The sequence below is a fragment of the Achroia grisella genome, unplaced genomic scaffold (genome assembly GCF_030625045.1).
Source record: "Achroia grisella isolate CSIRO2021 unplaced genomic scaffold, CSIRO_AGI_Agris_v1 utg402, whole genome shotgun sequence".
NCBI classification, from domain to species: domain Eukaryota; kingdom Metazoa; phylum Arthropoda; class Insecta; order Lepidoptera; family Pyralidae; genus Achroia; species Achroia grisella.
Window position 1 is genome coordinate 98,665 of NW_026712841.1, and position 25,139 is coordinate 123,803.

At 33.9% G+C, this 25,139-nt stretch overlaps 1 protein-coding gene and 1 long non-coding RNA gene across 3 annotated transcripts; both read right to left on the reverse strand.

Annotated features, from left to right (window-relative positions):
- Positions 1-62: 62 nt before the first annotated feature.
- Positions 63-20,069, reverse strand: LOC131844592 (host cell factor-like). 2 transcript variants are annotated; one of them, XM_059193517.1, is made up of 13 exons: positions 19,742-20,069; positions 11,111-11,209; positions 10,386-10,480; positions 9,806-9,995; positions 9,589-9,700; positions 9,374-9,508; positions 9,166-9,293; positions 7,241-7,440; positions 6,385-6,465; positions 6,034-6,195; positions 5,496-5,666; positions 1,497-1,683; positions 63-782 (listed from the first exon to the last, which is right to left on the reverse strand). In XM_059193517.1, exons 1-13 carry the CDS (start codon positions 19,887-19,889, stop codon positions 694-696), a joined length of 1,797 nt encoding a protein of 598 aa, XP_059049500.1. In that variant the 5' UTR covers positions 19,890-20,069; the 3' UTR covers positions 63-693. The 2 variants fall into 2 exon arrangements, with proteins under 2 accessions (XP_059049500.1, XP_059049499.1); XM_059193516.1 differs by having other exon boundaries at positions 9,166-9,317.
- A 550-nt stretch (positions 20,070-20,619) lies between these two features.
- Positions 20,620-23,355, reverse strand: LOC131844430 (uncharacterized). Its single transcript, XR_009357591.1, has 3 exons — positions 23,085-23,355; positions 22,313-22,623; positions 20,620-20,847 (listed from the first exon to the last, which is right to left on the reverse strand). It is a non-coding gene; the product is annotated as an uncharacterized LOC131844430 (long non-coding RNA).
- Positions 23,356-25,139: the final 1,784 nt, after the last annotated feature.

A 25,139-nucleotide genomic window follows, 5' to 3' on the forward strand; every position in this document is an offset into this window, starting at 1 on the left:
TATAGCAATGAAACAAATGTATAGTGTACTCAATAATATGTAATTAAGTATTAAAAGCCAAATGCGATTCGATATTTCTTTATTTCGATAACCTATTTTCCTTTTTAGTGATTATACATTTGGTTTTAACGGAACATTATATAAATAACAATTATATACTAGGAAACAAATATAGAACTGAACTGGGGAAGTATTGTTACAAAACAGTGTAGCACTATAAATTATGTACATATTAAAGGTTTTTGTTTATGGTCAAGTTTGGTTCATAAATTTTACATATTTTTTTATTACGAAAGTACTTTCTACATTCTTTACATATCGCAAAGAGAAAAGACACAGTTATTTATATGATACCATCAGAGTTACTGCACCCAGTCAAGTTTATCTTGTTAATTGCATGCTCACCTACTACTCTCAGTCAATCTGATTACCTTTCAGTAGGCTTAAGAATGCCGAAAATATAAATCAACACATAGGTCACAATAAGAACATAATCTGCAGAAATGTTAACAACATTTCACTAGGAAATATTATTTAATGAAAATAATTCACGTAATGAAGTATTTCAGTTGATAAAAAAATATTAACCGCACCTGAAGACAAATAGATTCACTTAATCATCAACTGTACATATAGCTAATGTATTATAATTATTCTACGTAAAAAGTCAAGGCTTTCTTAATTGGTAAACACTTAGTGTATTATTTGTTTAGTTTGCTTGGAGGGTGAGGCGCCGGGTAGTCTACCCTCACCCGCCCTCTTCACTCCTGTAGACTTTATATCTGAAAAGCGAAATAAATTAAGTCAGGATAGAAACACGTTTTGCAACAAACAATGCAGCGGTTCATTTGTACTATAGACCTATATATGGATAAAAAAAATTGCATTAAAGGACGCAAACATAAGGTAAAAGGTACAGTAATATAAATAAAAACATGCAAAGTAAATGCACAACTACATTGGTAACTGTACCTGTCGTATGTTGATAGGTACAAATAACGTATGAATAACGTAGTGTGCACATCGCCATACGCAAAAAAGATAGCACCTCAATATAAAACACAAATTGTTAGAAATTTTGTTCGTTTGTCTCTGCAATAGTGAGCGCTAATTTCAGAAATGGCTTCACAGATTTGGGTGAGGTATTCACCAATGTATTGTGGGACACTTCATTTGAAATTATGTCTTTTAATCCAATCAGTCTACCAACAAAAAAGTAATACATTTTTGTTTTCGAAATACCACGGCGCACGGATATGAAGTCGAGGGCTTAAATTTTTTACCTAAATATATTTCTATAAATATATAACATTCAAGTACGTACGTACGTATTTAGTTTATTAAACTGGGCATCAGTTTAATAAACCAAATAATGATAAAAAAATTGTGTTGTGCGCTGATCGAACTTGTGGCATTCAGGTGTAGTAACGTAATAACATTAAACACATCAAGGACTTCATAGTAATATATAAAATGTTTGATTATACAAAGCTCACCTTGCAGCCACCTGACTTGCGTGGCCGGTCCGTAGCCCTTTTCGTTGCGGGCAGCGATGCGGAAGATGATCGCAGGCTTCGTGGATGAGTCTACGTGCGCCGCACTCAGCGATGCTTGCGGGACCACGCACGTGTTCGTCTTCCCGCAGTATACACGCACAAACGCCAGCTGAGACTTAGACGCTTCCTGTATAGAGGAATAAACGTGGACCATATATTCAATTGGCTAAAATTAGGGTATCAATACTAACCAAATATTTTTTGTGCGATGCTATGCAATACCTTGCTATATCTTGATGGTTCTTTGTTACTATAAGTAGTTTACCACAAAATTATTATTGAACCAACCAGAAGTTGGTTCAATAATAATTTTGTGAAAATTAATTATTATCCTTTTCTCTTAATGGAAAGCATAATACTAAGTCAAGTATACTATAAGCAGTGGCACTCAATGAGGAAGTAGCCATTATTATTGCTAAAAGTTGCATATAGATGGCGTGATTGGTATCGAAGTTTTGCAAATTAAAAAACAAAACGTTAAAATGAAATAATGCACTTCATATATTTCGACTTAATTACACTTTAATCAATGTTTTCAAAATGCTTTCATAGATGGCATTGTCGTCATTTGTATCGGCCTAATTAAATGTCTTTTTTATATTTTCCAATAATAAGCACTTAATATATTATTATTGTAAATTAAACATATAAATTTTTTTAAGTAAATTAAAAATAGCCGAACAAGCAAGTAATACTATTTCCAATAATACTTATGTATGAAGTGTTGTCATATTAAAAATAAATACATGTATTATCGTTTTTTTTTAATAATCGATAACAGGATTTTATTTCAGCGCATTATTCGATGATGCTTTTAATGAGTCGTTGTGAACAGTAAATTTTCATTATTATGTATTATAGCAGTGTTCCGTTTCAAAGAACGGAATATAGTAGTACATTATTAGTGTCGTTGGTTATTTACATTTGTACTGAATAATCGATTACATAATAATTTAAAATATCGAGTACGAATCGTAGATGTCTTCGAATACTGGCAACTGGTAAGATTAAAATAGTATTTAAAAAAAAGAGACAAATCGACCCTAACTCGAATACCATAAAGTTGATTTTCCTTCCTCATTAATATATCATAGCAGTTTGTTTTTAACTTGCGTATGACTCTGTGGTATGATGTTTAACGTGTACTGTTATTATACGGTGCATACATTTCAAAAATTATATTTTAATGTAGGTACATACATTTCTTTCATACATCTCATACATTTCAAAAATTATATTTTAATGTAGGTACATACATTTCATACATTTCAAAAATGAACTTTTTATGTAGGTACATACATTTCTTTCATACATCTCATACATTTAAAAAATTATATTTTAATGTAGGTACATACATTTCATACATGTCAAAAATTATCTTCTAATGTAGGTACATACATACATTTCTTTCATACATTTCATACATTTCAAAAATGAACTTGTAGGTACATACATTTCTTTCATACATCTCATACATTTCAAAAATTATATTTTAATGTAGGTACATACATTTCATACATGTCAAAAATTATCTTTTAATGTAGGTACATACATTTCTTTCATACATTTCATACATTTCAAAAATGAACTTTTTATGTAGGTACATACATTTCTTTCATACATCTCATACATTTAAAAAATTATATTTTAATGTAGGTACATACATACATTTCTTTCATACATTTCAAAAATGAACTTTTTATGTAGGTACATACATTTCTTTCATACATCTCATACATTTCTAAAAAATGTATTTTAATGTAGGTACATACATTTCATACATGTCAAAAATTATCTTTTAATGTAGGTACATACATTACTTTCATACATTTAAAAAATTATATTTTAATGTAGGTACTACATTTCTTTCATACATTTCATACATGTCAAAAATTATCTTTTAATGTAGGTACATACATTTCTTTCATACATTTCATACATTTCAAAAATGAACTTTTTATGTAGGTACATACATTTCTTTCATACATCTCATACATTTCAAAAATTATATTTTAATGTAGGTACATACATTTCTTTCATACATTTCAAAAATTATCTTTTAATGTAGGTACATACATATCATACATTTCAAAAAGTATCTTTTAATGTAGGTACATAACACCCCATGTCAGACCCCTTGTATTTGGAAGAAACTTAAAAATAATGCCAAAAATATTAGATGAATATATTTTTAATACGAATATTGTTTTATTTTTGTTCATCAACTTTATCCCTCACTAACAATACTAGTAATAGTACATAACCTGGTTTATACCGCTAAAGATATTGAAAGATATACGAGTAATTCAGAATGTTATCAAGTTCAAAATAAGCACACATTACTTGCTTAGATAACAGAGTAATATTACTCGTAATAAAAACATTTGTAACACTCATATGTATACTACGTATGTATAGTAAGTACTTACGCTGCGGCGCCGTGAGACTCGTCTACCTCATCTACTAACCAATAGGAGCGCGCCTCTCGTGTTTCCAGAAAGTTCAACGGACGATATAGTAGTAAGGCAATGAGTGTCCCAGTGACATCATTATAATATTTTCTCGTTAAATTTTATTGTAATATACACAATTTCGCACTAAATAACGTGTTACCCCGTTACACATTTCTAATAATGAAAAACCTAGACCAACCCTGTTCACTTAATCTTACAAGATCTGACTTTAAAAATTACGAAGTCCTCATATAGCCTTTCATTTCCCCTTTCAATACTTTTTCGCATTAAAAAGTAGCCTTTCTCAAGGTCTACATTATCTGTCTACCAAATTTCAATTAAATCAGTTCAGTAGTTTTGGCGTGAAAGCGAGACAAACAGACAGACTGAGTTACTTTAGCATTTATAATATTTGTAATAATATCGCTATTAAAAATAGGGGTTGGTGAAAGACGGGTGAAAATTTAGGCGTGTGTGTATTTTTAATGTAACATTATAAATAAATAAAAAATTGTCCATAATACAAAAAAATATTTTTTCGGGGTAGGCCACCCCTATGACTTAGGGGTATAAAAAATAGATTGTGGCAAGTATACATATCAAATTTCATCAAAATGTGGGAGAAATATGGCAACTAACACTGTGATACAAAATTTATATATAAGATATAGCGGAATTCTCATTAGGGAAAAGAGGGGTACATCGTAGAATACATGAGGTATATACCAGTAAATTAAGTAGCTAAAACCAGTCTCTTACACATAACGATTGAAATAAAAAATCATATAGCCGATTTTGATACGTACGAGTATAAAAGTATCAAAATCGGGCTATACGCATATAGCATTAAAACGCGTTACAACATATCAAAAAAATAGGCATGGAATGTAAAATAAACCATAACATAATAGGTATATACATTGGCACATAAGCCATATCTGCAGAGTGTCGGCTAACGATATTATACCTACACATTTACATTGAATCTTGAATCGTCCCTAATGAGGTACACGATACAGTTACCTACATATCTATTATATACATATCTTTGCAAAACAGATGTCATGTAGACTGAATTGACTGCCATCTATTTTCATGCTTTGTTACTAAGCACCCACTAGTAATCCGAACTGCTTCAGATCTAGCGACATCTAGCGGCTACGGTGGCGAAATAAAATAGCCCGAAGAATAGCCCGAGTTAGGAAGGAACCATTTTCTTGTATGGGATGGGGTATCTGTATGTAATATTATGTTATCTGTGCTATAAGTATACTAGATAAAAAAATTCTACAACACACTTCTATATCGACTATAAAACAATAATCGTTGGAAAACTCTGTGCCCGTGATTATATTTTATACTGATTAATCACAATCTACAAATTTTCAATGTTTATAATATGTATAACGTGTGAAAAAATGGGTCAAGACATGGCTAACTAGGAATGATAATAATGAATAAAAGTAAAATAAAGCACACTATTTACCTTAGGTTGTGAATTAGACCGTACAGCGAGGTAAACGGAATACTCAAAGATTCCTTCAGCTGCCACCTGAGGCGGCTCCCATGACAAGTGCGCCCCCTCCACAGACTTGGATATCTTGATAGCCGAGGGTGCGCCCGGAAATCCTGGTAGGCAAGTTTTAAACGCCGATTCCTGAGAATTATTTATATACTTGTTGAAATTCAATTCTCATGTGTCACAAAGCAGAGATATCTGTGAAAAGAACTGTATAAATAGGACGTAAGGTTAATAGGACTGAAGCGAGCACATTTAAATATCTAAAATATTAAGATTTATACACTTATATGTGTACATTTAAAAAAATGTTATAATACTGTATATTGTTAAAGTGCTTTGTCCGGTGAAAGACAGCAGCATTAGCATTAAAAGGAGAAAAAAACAAAGTGGGAACAAAAAAAATTATACAGACTTCTTAAGACACTTATTCAATAGATTTGCACCTTTCCAAACTAGATAATTCTATAAAAATTATCATATGTTAAATTAAATGCAACTTTACCTCACTGAAATCTCCACGGCCACAAGAATTGATGGCAGCGATTCTAAATTTGTACGCAGTACCATGCTCGAGTGTTGTAGTCGGCAAACCCGACAAATCGGGGACATTGTCTAGTGATAGGGTAGAGAGGTCTACATTGGGATCTGATATGTAGTTTTGCACCTACAAATAATAAAATTGAATCAGTTTATGATGCAAAATTCGTTGTCGATATAGTTATCAACGTTACTTATATAACACATATAATTCGTAATTCAAAACATAAATATAGTAACTAATTTTGTAAAAGTATTTCATGAAGTCATTTTAATCTATTTGCAATTAAAACTTTATTATATATTAAATTCGTACCGTAAATGTGGTACCCTTAACAATGCCAACAGTATACCACGCATCTTCATCATTTTGCTGCTTCGACTCTTCAGATTCGGCCTGAAATTAATCAGAAACAAATTAATAATTTCTTTAAAATAACATATGTCTAAAAAGATAATTTAAAAAATAGGGCTACAAAACAGACCGATTGTATAATGCGTTTTTCATTGTATCTGATAGCAAATTGTTTTTGTTACATTAACCTTAATTAATACTTTAAAGTTAGTTAAGTTAGTTAGTTAATAAATTATACCACAACCTCATCTACATAAAAATAAAAAAAGGTTAAATTTATATTGTTAACAAAGTTACACTCAGAGTGTAACTTCGCTAACAAAACAAATTAGTATAATAGTACTAGAGTAAAATTGAAAAATACATATGTGATATATGTATTTTTCTGTGTTATAGTGACGTCCCACTAGGATGAGTAAGTCTTACAAATGTAATCAACTGTGACAGGAGGAGGAGTTTAGAAATTATATGTATATAGCCGCGCCTTCCCCTAATCGCTAGGCAGGCAAACATGACAAGCATGCATGGCAATAGTTGTTCAGGCATGGGATTTTCATTTAGTGTTAGATATAGAAACTTATATAAGTACACAACGTCAATAGGCTTTAAAAAAGAATTCTGTTGAGTTTCTTGCTAGTTTTTTTTCAATTGAATCTGTATACTGAATTGACGGTAGGGTAACAATCTTGACGTTCATAAGCGGCTAAAATGTCCTATATGAATAAAAGACATTAGATTTGATTTGAGGTAGTAGTTGTGTAGTGGAGAGTGGAGTGTACCTGCTTTAAAGTAGGTAGTGAGTGTAGTGTTCGCTCACCTGCTCGTGGTGGTGGTGGAGCGCAGCGCTGGCGAGCGTGGCGAGTGCGTGCGCAGCGTCGGTTGGCGGCAGCGGTGGCGCACCGTTGCCGGCTGCCACCGAGCTGCTCACCGCGCCCTCCGCGCCCTCCGCCTCCGCCGCACCCTCGGCCGCACCCGCCGCCACCGACGATGACACGCCGCCCGCGCCGCCCTCCTCACCTGCACACAGTTCTCACTGTACCTCCCGCTCGCATACATCGCTTACCACTATTCCACGCGTTGTCTTCAAATAAAATTTGAAATGCCGTCTACACAAAGTAGTATATTTTATGGTAATTGCGTAAGATTCTATAATAAACTGCCAGAATCTACGCTAAATCTGACAGAGAGGCAATTCAAATTTTATATTAAACAAATGTTATGTAAAAAAGCCTATTATATAGGATAGATGAATTTATAGATGATAGCAATATATAGCAAGAATAAGTTTATTCGCGGACAACGTTGTAATTTATTTTTCATACTACTTTCTTGATATATGATAGCGTAGCGGCTTTGTACCTGTGATATGAGTAGTCATGCTCACTAAAATATCCAGACATGTGACGGCGTGGTAGGCCGGGTCATTGGGCTCCCTAAAAAATATGGTCGAGCGCAGTGATGGCTGGCTCATCCGTCATACTCGTGAACGAGTGCTGCTTGTAGGGACTGGTCTGCTCTTATCACTACGACTGATTTAATCTTATTGTGTTTTTACCAGCACTAATTTATTTAGGCTCAAATATAAATATTTGAGCCTAAATAAATTAGTGCTGGTTGGTAATTTGAATTCACATGTTTCGTCTTGTAAAATGTGAACTTACAAGGATTGTTTAAAAGAGCAACACACAAGTTTCTTGCTTATTCTTCTTGTGATGAGACAGATTTCAGAGTAAGGGGGAGGCCCTATCTGTTAGTCTGGATATTACGAAGGCCTTTGATCGGGTTTGGCACAAGGCTCTTCTTTCAAAACTACCATCCTTTGGGTTGCCTGCGAAGTTATGCAAATGGGACGCCAGCTTTCTCGCTGATCGGAGCATCAAGATCGTTGTCGATGGTGCTTGCTCCGACCCACACTCTGTGAATGCTGGTGTTCCACAAGGCTGTGTGCTATCTCCGACTCTGTTCCTTCTGCATATCAATGACATGTTACAAGTCAATTATACAAGGCGCAGATCCAGCCGCATATGGAATACTGTTCTCATCTCTGGGTGGGAGCACCACAATACCAGCTACTTCCCTTTGACCGCATTCAGAACCGAGCAGCCAGAATCATTGGTAATCAACGTCTATGTGACAGACTCGACCCATTGGCTTTGCGGCGAGATATTGCATCTCTGTGCATTTTCTACCGCATATATCACGGGAGTGTTCTGAGGAATTGTTCGGATTAATACCAGCTGCTGAGTTTCACCACCGTACCACCCGCCAGAAACTGAAATACCATTCTGATCATCTGGATGAATGGCGGTCTTCCACAGTGCGGTTTTCTAGAAACTTTTTGCCTCGCACAACCACATTGTGGAATTACCTTCCAATGCAATGGTATTTCCGAACCGATACGATCTCTGGTATCATCTAGTGAGTTGAGTGGCGAATTTGAATCTCCTGTAACTTCCAAAAGATGGTGTGGTAAACCTCTGAGCAATGACGCTCACATAGCCGTTTTTATACTACAATAATCGTAAAACAGTACCATAAATCATAAAGAATAAATCATTGACATTAAATTAAGACATTGCTTATCAGAAACGAGTTAACTCGTCTTTTCATATCCAAATATTGCTCAAAGGTGACATGATAGTTTGTGCTAAAGTGTAAAAAATAAAGTGACGGTAAACTAAATTTGGCGCAGAATAAGTTGCATGCGGCAGCGCTCTATATAAAATAGAAACATGAGGTTACCTTGCAATAAGGTAGGCGAGAGCAACGCGGATCCGTTTGCCGTCATGGTGAGTAGCGGCATAGACTCGCTTACTGTTGGCATTGTGTCGGCGGTGCCCTCCATTTCAGAAGTGTCGGCATCACCGAACCTAGATGACAAAAAGTTCAAAAACCTATTGAAATGTAATATTAACTATATTAGATAAGGTTTGTAGTAAAATATACCAACTCGTTAGTATGCTGTTGCTGTGGAGTCAGAGAAAAAGAGTGCAATACTGCTGGGCCATTGGCTGTTGACGATATGAGAGTCGCTTCACTTTGACCACTGCTGCTAATATCGGCTCCTCCCTCCGCTGTGCTTGAACTGTGTAAAGTTAAAATTACCAATTTATGTCATATCATGGGCTTAATATCTATTTATGGAAATATTTTGACTATACTAACCTAATCCCTGTACTGATTGACTCTTGTGCAGCACTACTTATGTCATTGACGTCGTCACTACTGGCGACACCTTCCCCACCACCCATATCTTCATCCATTGTACTTGATTCGTCTAAAATAAGATGATTAATATGTATTACTTAAGCTGAATATGCAGACAAATTGTCAGTTGGTGTGCACACCTTAGGAAATAACAATAATATATAGTATCCCATACCGTCTTGAGCTATTGGAGCTCCATCTCCTTCACATACAGCACTATCAATAGGCATAGCAGAGCTTATTGACTGATCAGGAGATTCCTCAGCTACAGCACCTACACCTTCAGTTTCATCTAGGCCCTGCTCTTTTATTATTGGTTCTAGCTGGTGGTCAATCTCTTGAGGTGAATTATCTTCTGTGGCTACCTATAATAGAAAAAATAAAAACACTTTCAAACTAACATTAACATTTTGCTATTGTACCTTTAATTATATTTTCTAAATAACTTTTTAAATCACTTAATAATCACTAAACATAGATCGATAAACATAGATGGATCATGATCCATCTATGTGTACCATGGTACACATAGCATATTCCAGATATATTTGATTGATGCATCAGACACTTTCCGAAATACTAAGATTTTATACAATTATCACAAAATATACTTTTAACAGCTAAATATGTATATTTCGAAGTGTGGTTGTTTTCACAATTAGCTTTGTCTAATTACTAATTTTTAATTAATTTAATTTACAAATACATCCATGATAGATCATCAGAAATTCAAGTTAGTAATGAAATTTTCTTACTGGTGTAGATAGACAATTATCTCCTATGTAAGCAGATTCATCAGCAACAGTCCCAGTAGTAGTATCATCAATATCCATTTCTTCTTCTGGGTTGCCTGTAATAAATAATACTGATGAATAAATTATTCACTAATTAAAAATATCTGTTCCGTTAATATAAATTAAGTGTAGAAACATATGTCTGTGTATATAAAATTATGTTAATTATTAATTTGAAAACATCATGGTTCATACTGAGACAATTATTACTATTGGATTACTGCCTTTCGAAAAATTGGGTAGTGGAATATCCGAAGATATTTATCTGTGCATATAAAATTATGTTAATTATTAATTTGAAAACATCATGGTTCATACTGAGAGAATTATTACTATTGGATTACTGCCTTTCTAAAAATTGGGTAGTGGAATATCCGAAGATATTTATTTTCTTAGTACAATTAAAAGAAAAATGTATCATCGTATTTTTGGAAACTCAGGTATTTAAACAGAAGATGAAATCTTCAAAGAAGCATTTTTTAAATAGAAGACATTAATTCTTATATTTCAACTCTTTAGTTAAGCTACATCTGTAGGACAAATATTTGCCATATATTAGTTTTTGGCACAATTGTTAACCCTACCATACAGTTTCCCAATATTTATTAATATTTTATTAATATATGTACTAATTTTTAAAAAGTTGTTTAATGTTTTAGATATTTAATTTATTACCACCTACTAACCTTGTTCAGTAGCAGGCAGATCCTCAGTATCAGCTAATGGTGGACCAGTCTCTAGGTCCAAAGCATCGCTGCTACTTGTTGGAGCACCCCCATTTGCCACTATATAGTACATAATTTTGTAACATTTTATTAGGTACATATAATATTCATAATTTGATTAATCCTACAGTATTTTTTCTATTTAGATAAAATATATTCAATGTCACTGTATATAAGGGTTTGGAAGATGGGATGAGAAGGAAACTCCAACTCTACTCATGATTCAACATAGTTGAATTAAAAGCCATGGGGCAAGCCATCTGATTTAATTTTCACCCCATAATTTTTCAACAGGAATTGCTCTACTGTGACTGACTAATTTGAAGTACGCACACTCACACAGTTTTCAGATAAAAGTAATTTATTACCAACTGAGAGTAGTAATATTTTAGTTTAATAGTACTTACAATAAATAAACTTAATAAAATTTATCTCAGATTAGCTCATACAGTATAATGTACATAACTGTACTAATATATGAGATACTAAAGTAGATATTTAGCATTTTACCAAATTCTGAATGGATCCTGAAGTTTATCCTTGTACACATTAGGACCTTAGAACATCCCCATCCTTTAAATGAAAATGAAAATGAAAATTCTTTATTGTTCTTTCTTAGTATCCAAACAAACATTTATATACATTATTAATACATAAATATGTATAAACATACAACATTCTCTAAAGGAAGAGGCAACAATGGGCGGCCTTATCGCTGAAAAGCGATATTTCAGGAAACCTTAGGATGGAGAGGAGTGATTGACTTGGGTCTGGTCGAGGTGAACAATAATAAATAGTGAGGAGTTATATTAAAATAGCTACATATACAGTGGTGATCATATAATTAGAAACACTTCTTATGAATAAAGAAAGTATAACTTCCACGTACAAATTATCATAATAAAATATACACATTCAATAATTAATAATCATGCAATAATATAGCCACTCAAATTAAAAACTCATTAAATGGATAAAATATAAAACATATTTTACTTTCAATTATAAAATAAAATGAGTCTTAAACATGTAGGAGTTTATTTACTGTTACTTGCCACTTGGACGCTTAATTAGAAACATTTTAAAAAAGCATCCATAACTCGTTCTTTTTTTGAAATTGAAGAATAATATTTCTTTCTTGCCTTTTTCTATTATTTTGGCGGCAATTCAAAATTTAATCTATTTTGAATTCTATTTTGTTCAAAATGGGCAAAAATAAAAATTGTGTTGCGTCAACTAGTTAGCAAGTAATTGTAAATTCACATGTAGATCATAAATGGGCGTACAGAAGAATAGCTTAGCATTTGCATTGTTCTATTAAGAAAGTTTTTAATACAATGGATCATTACAAAACACATGGAAATGATGAAACAGTTGAAAATGGTCTTAGAAAGGCTCGGCCAAGAAAATCCTCTCCAAAAGAGCATAAGCTAATCGTTCGTGTTGCTAATAAAGACTAATTTAAAGGCTCCAGCCAGATTAAAAATGAAGTTTTTTGTCTGATGACCCGAGAAACATCTCGTCAAGACTGATACGCCAAAGATTAGTGGAAGCAAAATTGTTTGGATGAACCTTTCGAAAGGTACCGCTTCTTACAAAGCAACACCGAGAGAAGCAATTATTATTTGCTAAAGAATATAGTAATTGGACAGTACGAGAATGAAAAAAAGTGTTATTTTCAGATGAAACAAAAATAAATATGGTAAATTCCAATGAAAGCGCCATGTTAGACGTTCTTTAAACAATGCTTTTAATTATAAATACACAAGGATTATAGTCAAGCATGGTGGCGTTAACATTATAGTTTGGGGATGTTTTTCCGGATGTGGAGTTGATCCCATTTGGAAGATTGAAGGTACAATGACTCAATGTCAGTACAAAAATATGTTAGAGCACACAATGATTCTCTATGATGATGATAATGATACTCGGACGATCGTTTGGCTGTCAAATAGATCTTTCAACATGACAATGACCCTAAAACACGGTCAAAAGCGCCAAATATTTTCTTACCGAACCGCGTACATCCGTTTCAGACTGGCCAGAAAATAGTTAGAATTTAAACTCGATAGAAAATCTGCGGTATATTGTTAAAAAAACAGTCTTAAAGAAACGTAACACCAGTCAAAATGAACAATATGAATCATTTGTAGAAGCATGGAATTCAATCCTCCTAGAAAAATGTATGAAATAGATTGAATCTATGCCATGTCGTTGCAGTACTGTTATATTAATTATAACCATTGTAGGCTGTGGGTAGTAGATATTTCGTAAATAACAATACAAATTACTAATACTTGAAAAAATATAGTTTTTTATACTTTTTTTGTTGTTGTTTCTAATTAGTTGACCATTATTGCTCATACCTTAGAACTGATTTAAATCGTTGCCGGTAATGTAATATTGAAACTACACCTATGTAGTGGAATTTATATAGTTTTTATAATAAATTATAAATTGTTGAACATATTGTTGTCCTATTTATTGTTTAAATTAAAAATAAAATTGATTGCAGTGAAGTATCTTACAAAATGTCAAGGACCGTCTGTAGTGTTTCTAATTATGCGTCCACCACTGTATACAGTGGGTTGCCAAATTAATAGGGACAGTCACATTTTTTATAATTTTTGTTCTTCAAGTGGTCTTGACTACGTTTTTAAGTGGTAAAAGTTTTTTGCTGATATGTTTTTATGTTCACCTTGTCTCTATAACTCAAATTCAAAGTGAATTTCAAGTGCTGAGAGATTTGTTTATTTTGGAAATATATTTTAATGACGGGAGAGACACAGTCGTTCACACGTGTAAAAGTGAAACACGTAAATTATTCTTTTAAACAGTTCTTTAGTGGTTTTGTGAAATAATCAATACCTGCAAGTAAGTAATATTTTACTATAATTAAAATTAAAGTATTTTGGAGCGGATTTTAGAACAATTTTATTTATTTTTATATTTTCATTTGGCTATGGGTCGATAGATTTGACGAGAAAAAAATCCGAGGTTAAAGCCCTTCTCCTACACACAAATCACTCTCAGAGGATGATAGCACAACTGGCCGGGATATCGAAATCTGCCGTCAATAAAATAAAAATAAATTTAGATCAAAATCAGCCACTTTCGCCCAAAAGAAAAGGCAAATGTGGCAGAAAACGTATCACAACAACACGTTCCGATAGGAAACTTCGAGATATCTGCTTGCAAAACAGAAAGAAAAGTGCTGGATTTTTAACTCAGATAGTACAGGAATCTGGAATACGTGTTTCAAAAAGAACTGTACAGCGTTTTTGGCAGAAATTAATGACATCATCGTCCAGTTAAGAAACCCCGATTAACAGAGGCGATGAAAAAGAAAAGGCTTTTGGGCTCGTTTACCGCCTGAAAACTGTTGAAGACTGGAATAAGGTCAGTTCTATGGTTAATTTTATTTGTGTTATATAAAATCATATTACAAAAATTATAAATAGTTTCTATATTTTTTTAGGTATGTTTCTCAGACGAGTCAACTTTTGAAATTCTGGCCAACAAAAGTAACTTCTTGAGGCGGCGCCCAGGCGAGAAATTTCATCCTGATTGCATAGTGGAACGAATTAAACACCCTGTAAAAATAATGGTATGGTCTGTCATCAGCGCAAAAGGAGTTGGGCGCCTCTATATCGTCCAGGGAACCATGAGACAGGACCAATACAAGCAAGTATTAGAAATTGCTGCCGCAATCAGGAATGGTTCCCGAATGGGGATAAATTCGTTTTTTATGTTTATGCACGATTCAGCTCCATGTCATAAAGCGAGGAGTGTAACCAAATTTTTGGAAGACCACAACATTCCAGTTATACCTTGGCCTGGCAATTCTCCTGATATGAATCCCATAGAAAACTTGTGGGAAATTACCAAGGCGGAAATTGCTAAGGAAATCATAACTACCAAAGTAAAACTAATTGAAAAATTAATAAATGTATGGTTTCACAATCCCAAAATAAAAGAATAGTATATATAAACATGTATTGAAAGTATGCCGAGGCGGATTCAAGCACTGATAGAAGCAAAAGGAAATGTGACAAAATACTAATAATTTCCCATCATCATTTTTATTATACTTGTTTATATTTTCTAGTTGTTCAAATATTAAATTATTATAGTCTAAATTCATTATAAGATATGTGTCTGATATTATTAAATATAATTATAGCCTAAAGTGACGTTTTTAATTAATTATAGACCAATGTTTTACAAAAAACGAATATTTCGTGACTGTTCCTATTAATTTGGCAACCCACTGTATATACAAATTACATATTTCGAATACACACATATAATTATAAAGTATATAAATATATATATATATACAAAATACATACAATTACTATGACGGTACTTATACCTTACAGAAGTAGTGGTTTCTAATACGTGATTTGAAATTTGGCAACGATGTTATCCTTCGAATCCATACTGGTAGTTCTTTCCAAAGACGAACAGCCAATACACTGAACGATTTGTCATAAAACGTTGTGCTATGTCTTGGGGTCTTTAACAGGAGACTTTCTGACGACCTAAGATCAACGGTATTCGAAGTATGAAGGAAATCAAACCGCTCCTTTAAGTAGTAAGGAGTTGAAGGGTTATTGAGAATGTTATGAAGAAGGGTAAGAATGTGAGTATTCCGGCGAAAACGAATGGGAAGCCACTTGAGTTTAGCGCGATACTCGGAGACATGATCATATTTTCGAAGCCCGAAAATAAATGTAATAAACGTATTTTGAAGTCTCAAGTTTATTAAGTTGGTCTTCTGTAATATTGGAGTAACAAGTGTCAGCATAATCAAGTATAGGATGAAGAAGAGATTGAGATAGCGCAATTTTAGTAGCAATAGGCAGGAATTTGCGCAGCCTCCGCAGTGAACCCAGAGATGCAAACACCTTCCTACTAACAATTTGAATTTGAGGTCCCCAAGATAGACAGGTATCGATATGGATGCCCAGGTTTTTAACTAAATTACTAAACGCAATCATTATTTACTTTAATTTTATTGACCATGGACCAGTCAATCTTGCTGATCTGCCTTGAGCTGCCGACTACAATGACTTGAGTTTTTGTAGCATTGACTGTCAATCCAAAAGATCTACTCCACTTTGTTATGCGTGTGAGGTCATTATTATCAGTAATAGCGTCATTTATTTTATCTTGTGAGGCCTGATAATAGATTTGTAAAACGTCTGCATGTAGATTGTAGGAAGAAGTCAATAAATCGGAGATTGAGTTTATAAAGACTGCAAAAAGTAGAGGAGATAAAACGCCACCTTGAGGAACGGTATTACACCAAGATGAAAATGTGTCACCTGTGCGAATCCTCTGCCGACGCCCATACAAATAATTGAGAAACCATTCAACTACAGGTGGAGATATGTTAAGAGAGCGCAGTAATTCCACGAGGACGTGAAAGTCTACGGTGTTGAAAGCGTTACTGTAGTCAAGAAGGGTGAGGACAATTAACTGGCCATTTTCCATACCCGATCTGATATCATCAGTGATTTTGACGAGTGCTGTTCCTGTACTGTGCTGTACCTGACCAGATCGGAAGCCAGACTGAAAGGGGTTTACAAGGTTATTTTTGGTTAGAAAATGGGTGAATTGGATATTTGGATTAAACGTTCTAGAACTTTAGAAAGGAAATGTAGAATACAGATAGGACGGAAACGGTAGTAGGTAGTAGGGTTGGCCTTTTTAGGAAGCGAGATTATTTGTACCTCTTTCCAGATTTTGGGATAATCACTTGTTAATATTATTTCATTGAGGATGTGGAAACAAATGGTAAGATCTCATCGAGGATTCTATGGGACGATTCTATGGGAAGGATCATGTTTCGACAGTCGAAACATGATCCTTCCCATAGAACCAACCAAGTAGAAGTAATTGACATAATGCTCTTCTTAACATCACACTCTGTGAATTTATTAAAAACAAAAGGAGAAAAATTTGGTGTTGGAAGTGATGAAAGATGTGATATTGTTTTAGTTTTGTCATCTATATCCATAGTAGAAAATGACGAAAAGTGTTGATTGAGAGAGTTAATGTCTAAATTAGAAGGCAAGTTATTCGGTCGGACTTTTCCTACTCCAAGTGATCGAAGGAATTACCAAACTTTGGCAGAGTCAACTATTGCAGCGATTTCTGGCTTCTATATACTTTAATTTATCATCAGCCTTCGGACGACATTTAAATTTCGCTTTAGTTAAAACTTTTTTTTGCATTAGTGCCTTAAGTTCCTCCGTGTGCCATAGCGCTGGGGCATGTTTAATTTGGATGGGTCGTAAAGGGGCATGTGCATCGTATAACTTTGTTACTATGATATTAAAATGGTTAATTTTGTCGTCAATACATTTAGCTGCTAAAACAGGTGACCAATCTATCTCCCCGGCTTCACTGTGCAACCTCTCAGTATCCATGCCACCAAAATTGCACTCACCAGTATCTGTCGGAGGTGGCTGTGTAGACATACTAATAATCGAGAAAGGAATGTGTGAACGTAAATATATGGCAACACCGCCACCGCCGCTGCCGGTCCTATCATTGCGGATAAGACGTAATCCTGGAAGACAGTAAGATGTGTAGAGGCGATAAGGGTTTAACCAAGATTCGGAGTAGTAATATTGCGTGTATATTGTGATGGTCGAGGGTCGCCAACAAATCTGAATAATGTGCCGGAATACTTTGGGCATTAATATGAATAATGTGGAAGTTTATTAGGTACATCTGAAAAATAACCAGCTAAAACATCGGACAGAGAAGGAAAACTGAGCATGCTACTATTACCACTATTACTGCTTAAATTATGCGAAGATACAGAGAAAAAGTTGTCTTCATCATAGTCACTTTCAATACTATTTTGCATTGCACACATTTAATAATATATATATATATATATATATAAAATACACTTATATAATATACTTCAGATACTAAAATATATGAATATTCTATAAAATATATACAATTATAAAAAAAAATTGTAATTAAATATTACAATATATATCTGGGCACCCCACCCACCGGCTGAATGAACAAAACACTTTATATTATTTCACTTAAACTTCAGGAAATACTATAATGTGTATTAAACCGCTAGTATCTAATTACAAAAAATACATAAAACAAATAAGAGAAAAAAAACTAAAATTTAATCTATACAGGAATGATTGTCTATAGTCTCGGTTAACTTTTGACATTGACATAAATACAGATTTATCAATTAAGTCAATTCTACTAAACTGTTAATTGTCATAATAGAAATTGTTGTTAGAAGATAAATATAAAGAATTCAAAGGAAGTAATATAAATATTAAAGAAAAATGGGTATGACGAGTTAATTAGATTGGCAATGTTTGAATAGGAAACACATATACAATGTACCACCAGTTCTAGAGAGTTCTATAGAAATGTACCCTACATTTGAATTTATACTGAATGGATGCAAAAAAAACCTATCATGCAGCTTCATTGCACCTATTTTCTAATATTGGCTCGCCTGGTTTTGGATGCAGCAATGTTATCCCTTAGCTGTGGGGCTGACAGTTCTGGGTCCGGTAGTGGCGCAATATTTTGCAACTCAGCTATACTGCTAAAGCGGGACCTTTGACCCTCGGGACACAATATGTGAATGAAGCCATCTTGTGACCAGCACTTCTTGACTCCAAAACATTGCCTGGCCATCATGAAAGTATTGGGACCTAATTTTGTTAGAAATTTGGACACAGTGATATTAGATCCCTTCAAGTTTGTTTTTGCAAACCAGACTTTGTCGCGATTCTCAATACTGCTCAGCTTTACTAAAATAGGAAGAGATTTCGATGAATTCACTCATCCCATCCGGTGGCATCTGCTAATACCATCAAATGTAAAATCTGGCACTTTTAGCTACTCAATAACAACATCCTTTACAACTGCAGCTGTGTTTTCCTGCTTACCCTCTGGAACTCCATGAATAAGCAGAATCTTCCTACGACTGCACATTTCTTGCCTGTCTACCAAGTACAAGCAAGTCCATTTGGTGTTGCAAAGCAGAGAGGCTCTGCAGAGTGAGATCTTTGAATGCAGAAAAGTCCACAGCTATAGCAGTTGTGACAGCATTAGAATGTAAAGCCATTTGCAACCGCTTCTCAAATTCTTCTATTCTTTGTAGAAACTCAACTCTGGTGTCTTGTAGGCTCAGCTTTTGGTTGTACATTGTGGTAGTAATTAGTAAGAAATGGTGAAGCTTGGTAGTGATTTTTGGCAGTGAACCCTTACTACTTGACTGAACACATTAAATATACACTTTCAAAATACTATTTACTATTTTATATTAATATTTAAAAAGGAGCACTTATCAATATAGCCTATTGCTAGCATGTCACCAGATAATAATAATCACAAAAATGTAATCATATCTAAATCACATCAATAAGATTGTTATGTAGCAACTGTTTAGGTCTATAAAGTTATTACATATATATAAATAAAACCATTAACAATATAAAATACAACTCGTGCAATAGGCCAAACTTTCACAAATATACAGTAACATTAAATATACATAATTGTATTTTAATACATGTACCGTACCTGATTCTTCAGCGTTAGCAGCTTCAGATTCATGGCTAGATACATTATTTTCAGCTAATTCTGCTGTATCTGCGGCCTGGATTGCGGCTAAGGGAGATACTTCCGCGCCATCGGGAGCATCACATTGCAAACCAGAATCCGATTCCATTTTAAAAGAAATAGTAATGCACAATTACGTATTACAAATAAACATTGAAGTTGAAACAGCAATCAAATAAAATTAAAGACCATTTTAATTAATAATAAAGAAAATTATGAAGGTTTTGACAAATTAGAATTAAAATTGACGACTACACCATAGTGCCAAGTTGGCGTCGTTTTTTTTTTTACTAATTTTCTGTCAGTTAGATGAGCGTGTAAATTGTGCCTATAAGCCAGAGACTAAGAGGAGAAAAGTACTCTATAAAACTATTAGCTTGAAAAAAAGGGCGGGAAATTTTGGTTTGACCGGACGCGTTTTTTAATTCAGGAAATATTATTTCAATAACATATAGATTAAGGATTGGTTTTTAGTAATTTTAGTTGTATTTAGTGTTATTATTATATTTATTTTTAGTGTGTAATTTGGTGTGTACATATCATATTGGTAAGTTAGATTTTATTTCTATATGGGCGAACCGCCCGACGATCCTGGGGGAACTACGACTATAGTTCCTCCAGGATTTGAAAATGAGATTCCAAACACTCCAATGGACATCTTAATTACGGCTTTAGAGTCGTCTATGGATACTGACTGTTCAGTATCTGATTCTGGAAAATTAAAAAGGAAAAGAGTTGCTCGTGCAACTTGTAGTACATGTCTAGGTAAGAAAAGGAGACACGGTTCAAAAAGGATGGGACCAAATGTTTGTGCATGCATAACAAATGAAACAACAATAATAGATCAATATAATAATAAAGATTCTGAAGTCAATTCCAAATCTCAAAATGCAGTTTCTACTGCTCTTAACAATAATATTACACAAAACACTGAAATCACTCGAACACCTATTGCTCGCACTAGGTATCAGCCATCAGATGCAGCACCATATATAATTCATGTCCAGAGGGAATTCTCAGATGATAACAGCAACACAACATTGCATCCCGTCACATTTGGTCGCTTTCTGAAATGTAAAGAAATTAATGGTATTGTGAATGGTAGTCTTAAACGAATTGGTCGTAATAGAATTAGTTTGTCTTTCTCAAATTTCACAGCAGCAAATTTATTCTTATGCAATCAAAGTTTAACAACTGAAAAATACAAAGCTTTTATTCCTACTTTTAACATTACACGTATGGGTGTAATAAGGGGTGTCCCCACTGATTGGTCTGATGAAGACATTTTACAAAATATAAGTGTCCCAACAGGTTGCGGTACAATACTTAAATTGAGAAGGCTTAAAAGGAAAGTTAATATCGATATTACAAATACATTTGAAAATATAGGCACTGTTGTTCTTACTTTTGATGGACAAGTACTACCAACCCGAGTTTATATGTGTTATACTGCATTACCTGTAATCCTTTATATATATCCCACAGTACAATGTTACAACTGTTGTAGGTATGGCCATGTTAAAAGCCAATGTAGGGCCACTCCAAGGTGTTTTAAATGTGGACAGGGACATTCAGGGGAGAATTGCAATATTGATGAAAATGACTATTGGTGCTGCTTGTGCAAGGGTTCTCACCAAGCAAATAGTAAAAAATGTTTAGAATTTGACCGGCAAAAAGCAATTAAAGAGACTATGAGTAAGAGTTGTATTTCATATATGGAAGCCGTCAAATTACATCCACCACTTAATAAAATGTCTTATGCAGATGCTTTACTTACAGCTCCTTCCTCCCCATCTAATATAAATAATGACAAATCTCCAAACTATACTACATTAAATACAGTTCCTGTAAATAACCAAAATAGGTCATATAAAAAGACAGTATTTCTGAAACCAAAAGCCCTACCAAAATTCTCAAGAGGATATGATCAATATGCACACAATGAGATCATAAAAAGTCCCACACTCCCTCCATCTCAACCCATTTTTAATAATAATAATCATGATAAAAATATTCAGATTTCAGCAATTATAAAAACATTATTAGACCTTTGACAACAATCGAATTCAAATATATCACCGTCCAACGTAGCTTTACTTATTGATACTATATATAAGATCACAGATAATGGATCAAGCTCAGGCCATACAGTGGAACTGCCGGAGTCTCATCAATAAAAAACATGATGTTATACACATCATTAATAAATATGATCCCTTCATAATTTGTTTACAAGAAACTTGGTTAAAACCGGGATCTATTTTTAAGATCCCTGGTTATTCCTGTTTAAGGAATGACAGACCTGATGGGTATGGAGGAGTCGCCATACTCATCAGGAATTCTTTATCCTATAATATTCTTCCTTTGCCTTCACACAGTGATGATATCTCTGTTATTGCTATTATAGTGAATAGTATTTGTTATGTGTCTATATATTTCTCCCGCCCAAGTAATGCCATTTTCAATGAAGTCAATAATTTATTCAACATCCTACCAAAACCATTTATATGCTTAGGAGATTTTAACTCTCACCATCAGACTTGGGGTTCCTCTTCATCCAATAGTTATGGTGACCAATTATTGGAGTTAATTGACTCCCATAACTTATGTATTTTAAATACTGGTATGCCAACACGCATCACAAGACCCACTGAAGGTCTCAGCTCACCAGACTTATCGATATGTACACCAGATCTTGCTTCATCTCTTGTTTGGTGTCCGCTTAACTATAGTTATAATAGTGATCATTATCCATTATTAATTCCTTTTCCTTTTTCAAAACCCTTGCAGCAGATGAAACAGCCCCGTATGAGGTATAAATTAAGTAATGCCAACTGGTACAACTACAAACAGAAAGTACATGAAAAATTAACAACTTTACCCAAAATATCCCATGACAATGTGTCAGAGTGTTCTCTGTCATTAGCTAAATTATTAATTGAGGCAGCTGATTCAACATTTCCAACAAAAAATAGTGGTCCTAGTACAATACCCTCTCCACCTTGGTGGGACGAAGAGTGTACTATTACAGTAAAACAAAGGAAAATAGCTGAAAGACAGTATTGTATCTGCATGTCTGAAGATAACTATAAAAAATATCAAGAAGTAGCTTATAATACTAAAAACTTATTAAAACAAAAAAAGATTGAAGGTTGGAGTAAATTTTGTGCCTCATTATGTCCTAATGTCAATCCTTCTATTATCTGGCAAAATATACGTAGATTTAGATCGGCCTTTAATGTATCTCAACAACAAAAGATTTCTCCCACTCTTGCAGAACAAATATTAGATAGATTAGCCCCACCTTTCGTTCCAGAACAGCTCCATGTAAATCCTTTAACTATTAATACAGAAATAGTTAATAATAATGATTCTACATTTGATCTTAATTCATCCTTCACTGTCAATGAATTAAAAGGTGTACTTTCTGTTATTAAAGACTCGGCGCCTGGTGAAGACGGCATTCCATACTCTTTTATAGTACATTTAGACGAAGATGCTCTTAATTATTATCTCTCTTTAATCAACACAGCTATGACATCAGGTAATATTCCCAGTTCTTGGAGAACACAAACTTTAATATATATATATATATAAACCAAGTTCCGAACCTTCATCATATCGTCCCATAGCTCTATCTACTGTATTGGCGAAAATATCGGAACATTTAATAAAAAATCGCCTCGAATGGTTTTTGGAACACAATGGATTATTCTCAGATAGTCAGCTAGGATTTAGGAAAGGTAAGAGCACTTTTGACAGTTTGGGGATTTTTGTCACAGATATTAGATTAGCGTTTTCTAGAAATGACTCTGTAATAGCTGGTTTTCTAGATATAACCGCAGCTTATGATAATGTTAATATCCTGATACTGAAACATAAATTAGAGATGTTGAATGTACCTAGACATTTAATGAATTTTATTATAAATATGTTAACAGAAAGATTTATTAAATATACTTTAGATAATAATGATTGTATATATAGGACGGTATGGAAGGGGCTACCTCAGGGTTCCGTAATGAGTCCAATTCTTTACAACATTTATACTATTTATTTAGAAGTATCCATAAATAAATGTGTAAAAGTTCTGCAATATCGGACGATTTGCTTTTCTATGTTGCCGGCCGATTAATTAACGAGATTAGCGATTCCCTTTCTGCAGCATTACAATTTCTTAAAAAATGGCTAGATAATAATGGTCTAGATCTATCCCCATCGAAAAGCACTGTAGTTGTATACTCTAGAAAAAGGATTCCATTAGTAGTTAATGTTTTATATGATGATTCCCCCTTATCAGTTAAGGATCAGGCAAAGTTTTTGGGACTTGTATTGGACTCAAAACTCACAGGTGTATCACATTGTGAATCCGTTGTAGTGAGATGTGAACGCAACCTAAATATTTTAAGGTGTCTTAGTGGTGTATGGTGGGGCGCCCATCCTTCTATTATGAAACTCCTATATAATGCCTTAATTAGAAGCATTATAGACTACGGCTCGGTTTTATTAAATCCAGCAAACGCAGCAGCTTTTAAAAAATTGGATTGTATTCAATATAAGGCACTACGACTTATCACTGGATCAATGAAATCCAGCCCAATAAATTCGTTACAAATAGAGTGTTGTGAACCACCGCTAAAACTGCGAAGACAGTACCTGAGTGATACATTTTTTTTCCGTAGCCTAGCATTAAAAAAAAATCTCTTAATTTCTAGAGTAAAGGAATTGGCTGAGGTGATAGCCTCTTCGAAGTATTGGACTCATAAAGACCAACCTTATTTAGTGAAAAGTTTCCAAAAATTTAAAGACATTACATCTCCAACATATCAGACTCAATATCTTCCCCTGTACCAACATAGTTACACTTCGCTAATACTTAATCCCCAAATATTATATAATATAGGTATAAATAAAGATGAAATTAACGCCAATGACAAATTTAACTATATTATGGATAATGAATGGAAAGATTGGCACTACATTTTTACGGACGCCTCGAAACATTCTAACGGCGAATGTGTAGGTGTTGGAGTCTACCATTCACAATACAAAATTCATCAAAAAATTAAGCTTCCGCCAGAGACCTCAGTCTATACTGGAGAATGCTACGGACTTCTTAAGGCGATTGAATATGTACTTCTTGTTAAACTATGTAAAACAATAATATTCTCCGATTCACTTAGTAGTTTGCAGGCTTTATCACATTTTCCCTTTAAATCCCACAAACAATCTCCGATAATTTTTAAAATTCGTGATCTACTCTCTCAATGCTTATCATTACAATTAAATGTTCACTTCGCTTGGATACCAAGCCATTTTGGTATATCTGGTAATAAAAAAGCTGATCAACTGGCTAATG

Bases quoted from the DNA above. Each gene is read 5' to 3' on its own strand.
- LOC131844592 (XM_059193516.1), bottom strand. From the start codon at position 19,889: ATGGAATCGGATTCTGGTTTGCAATGTGATGCTCCCGATGGCGCGGAA. The intron at 9,701-9,805 runs GTATGGGATACT...ATCTTATTTTAG, and splicing joins AGCTCCAATAGCTCAAGACG to ACGAATCAAGTACAATGGAT. The intron at 783-1,496 runs GTGAGCTTTGTA...TTCGCTTTTCAG, and splicing joins GCAAGTCAGGTGGCTGCAAG to ATATAAAGTCTACAGGAGTG.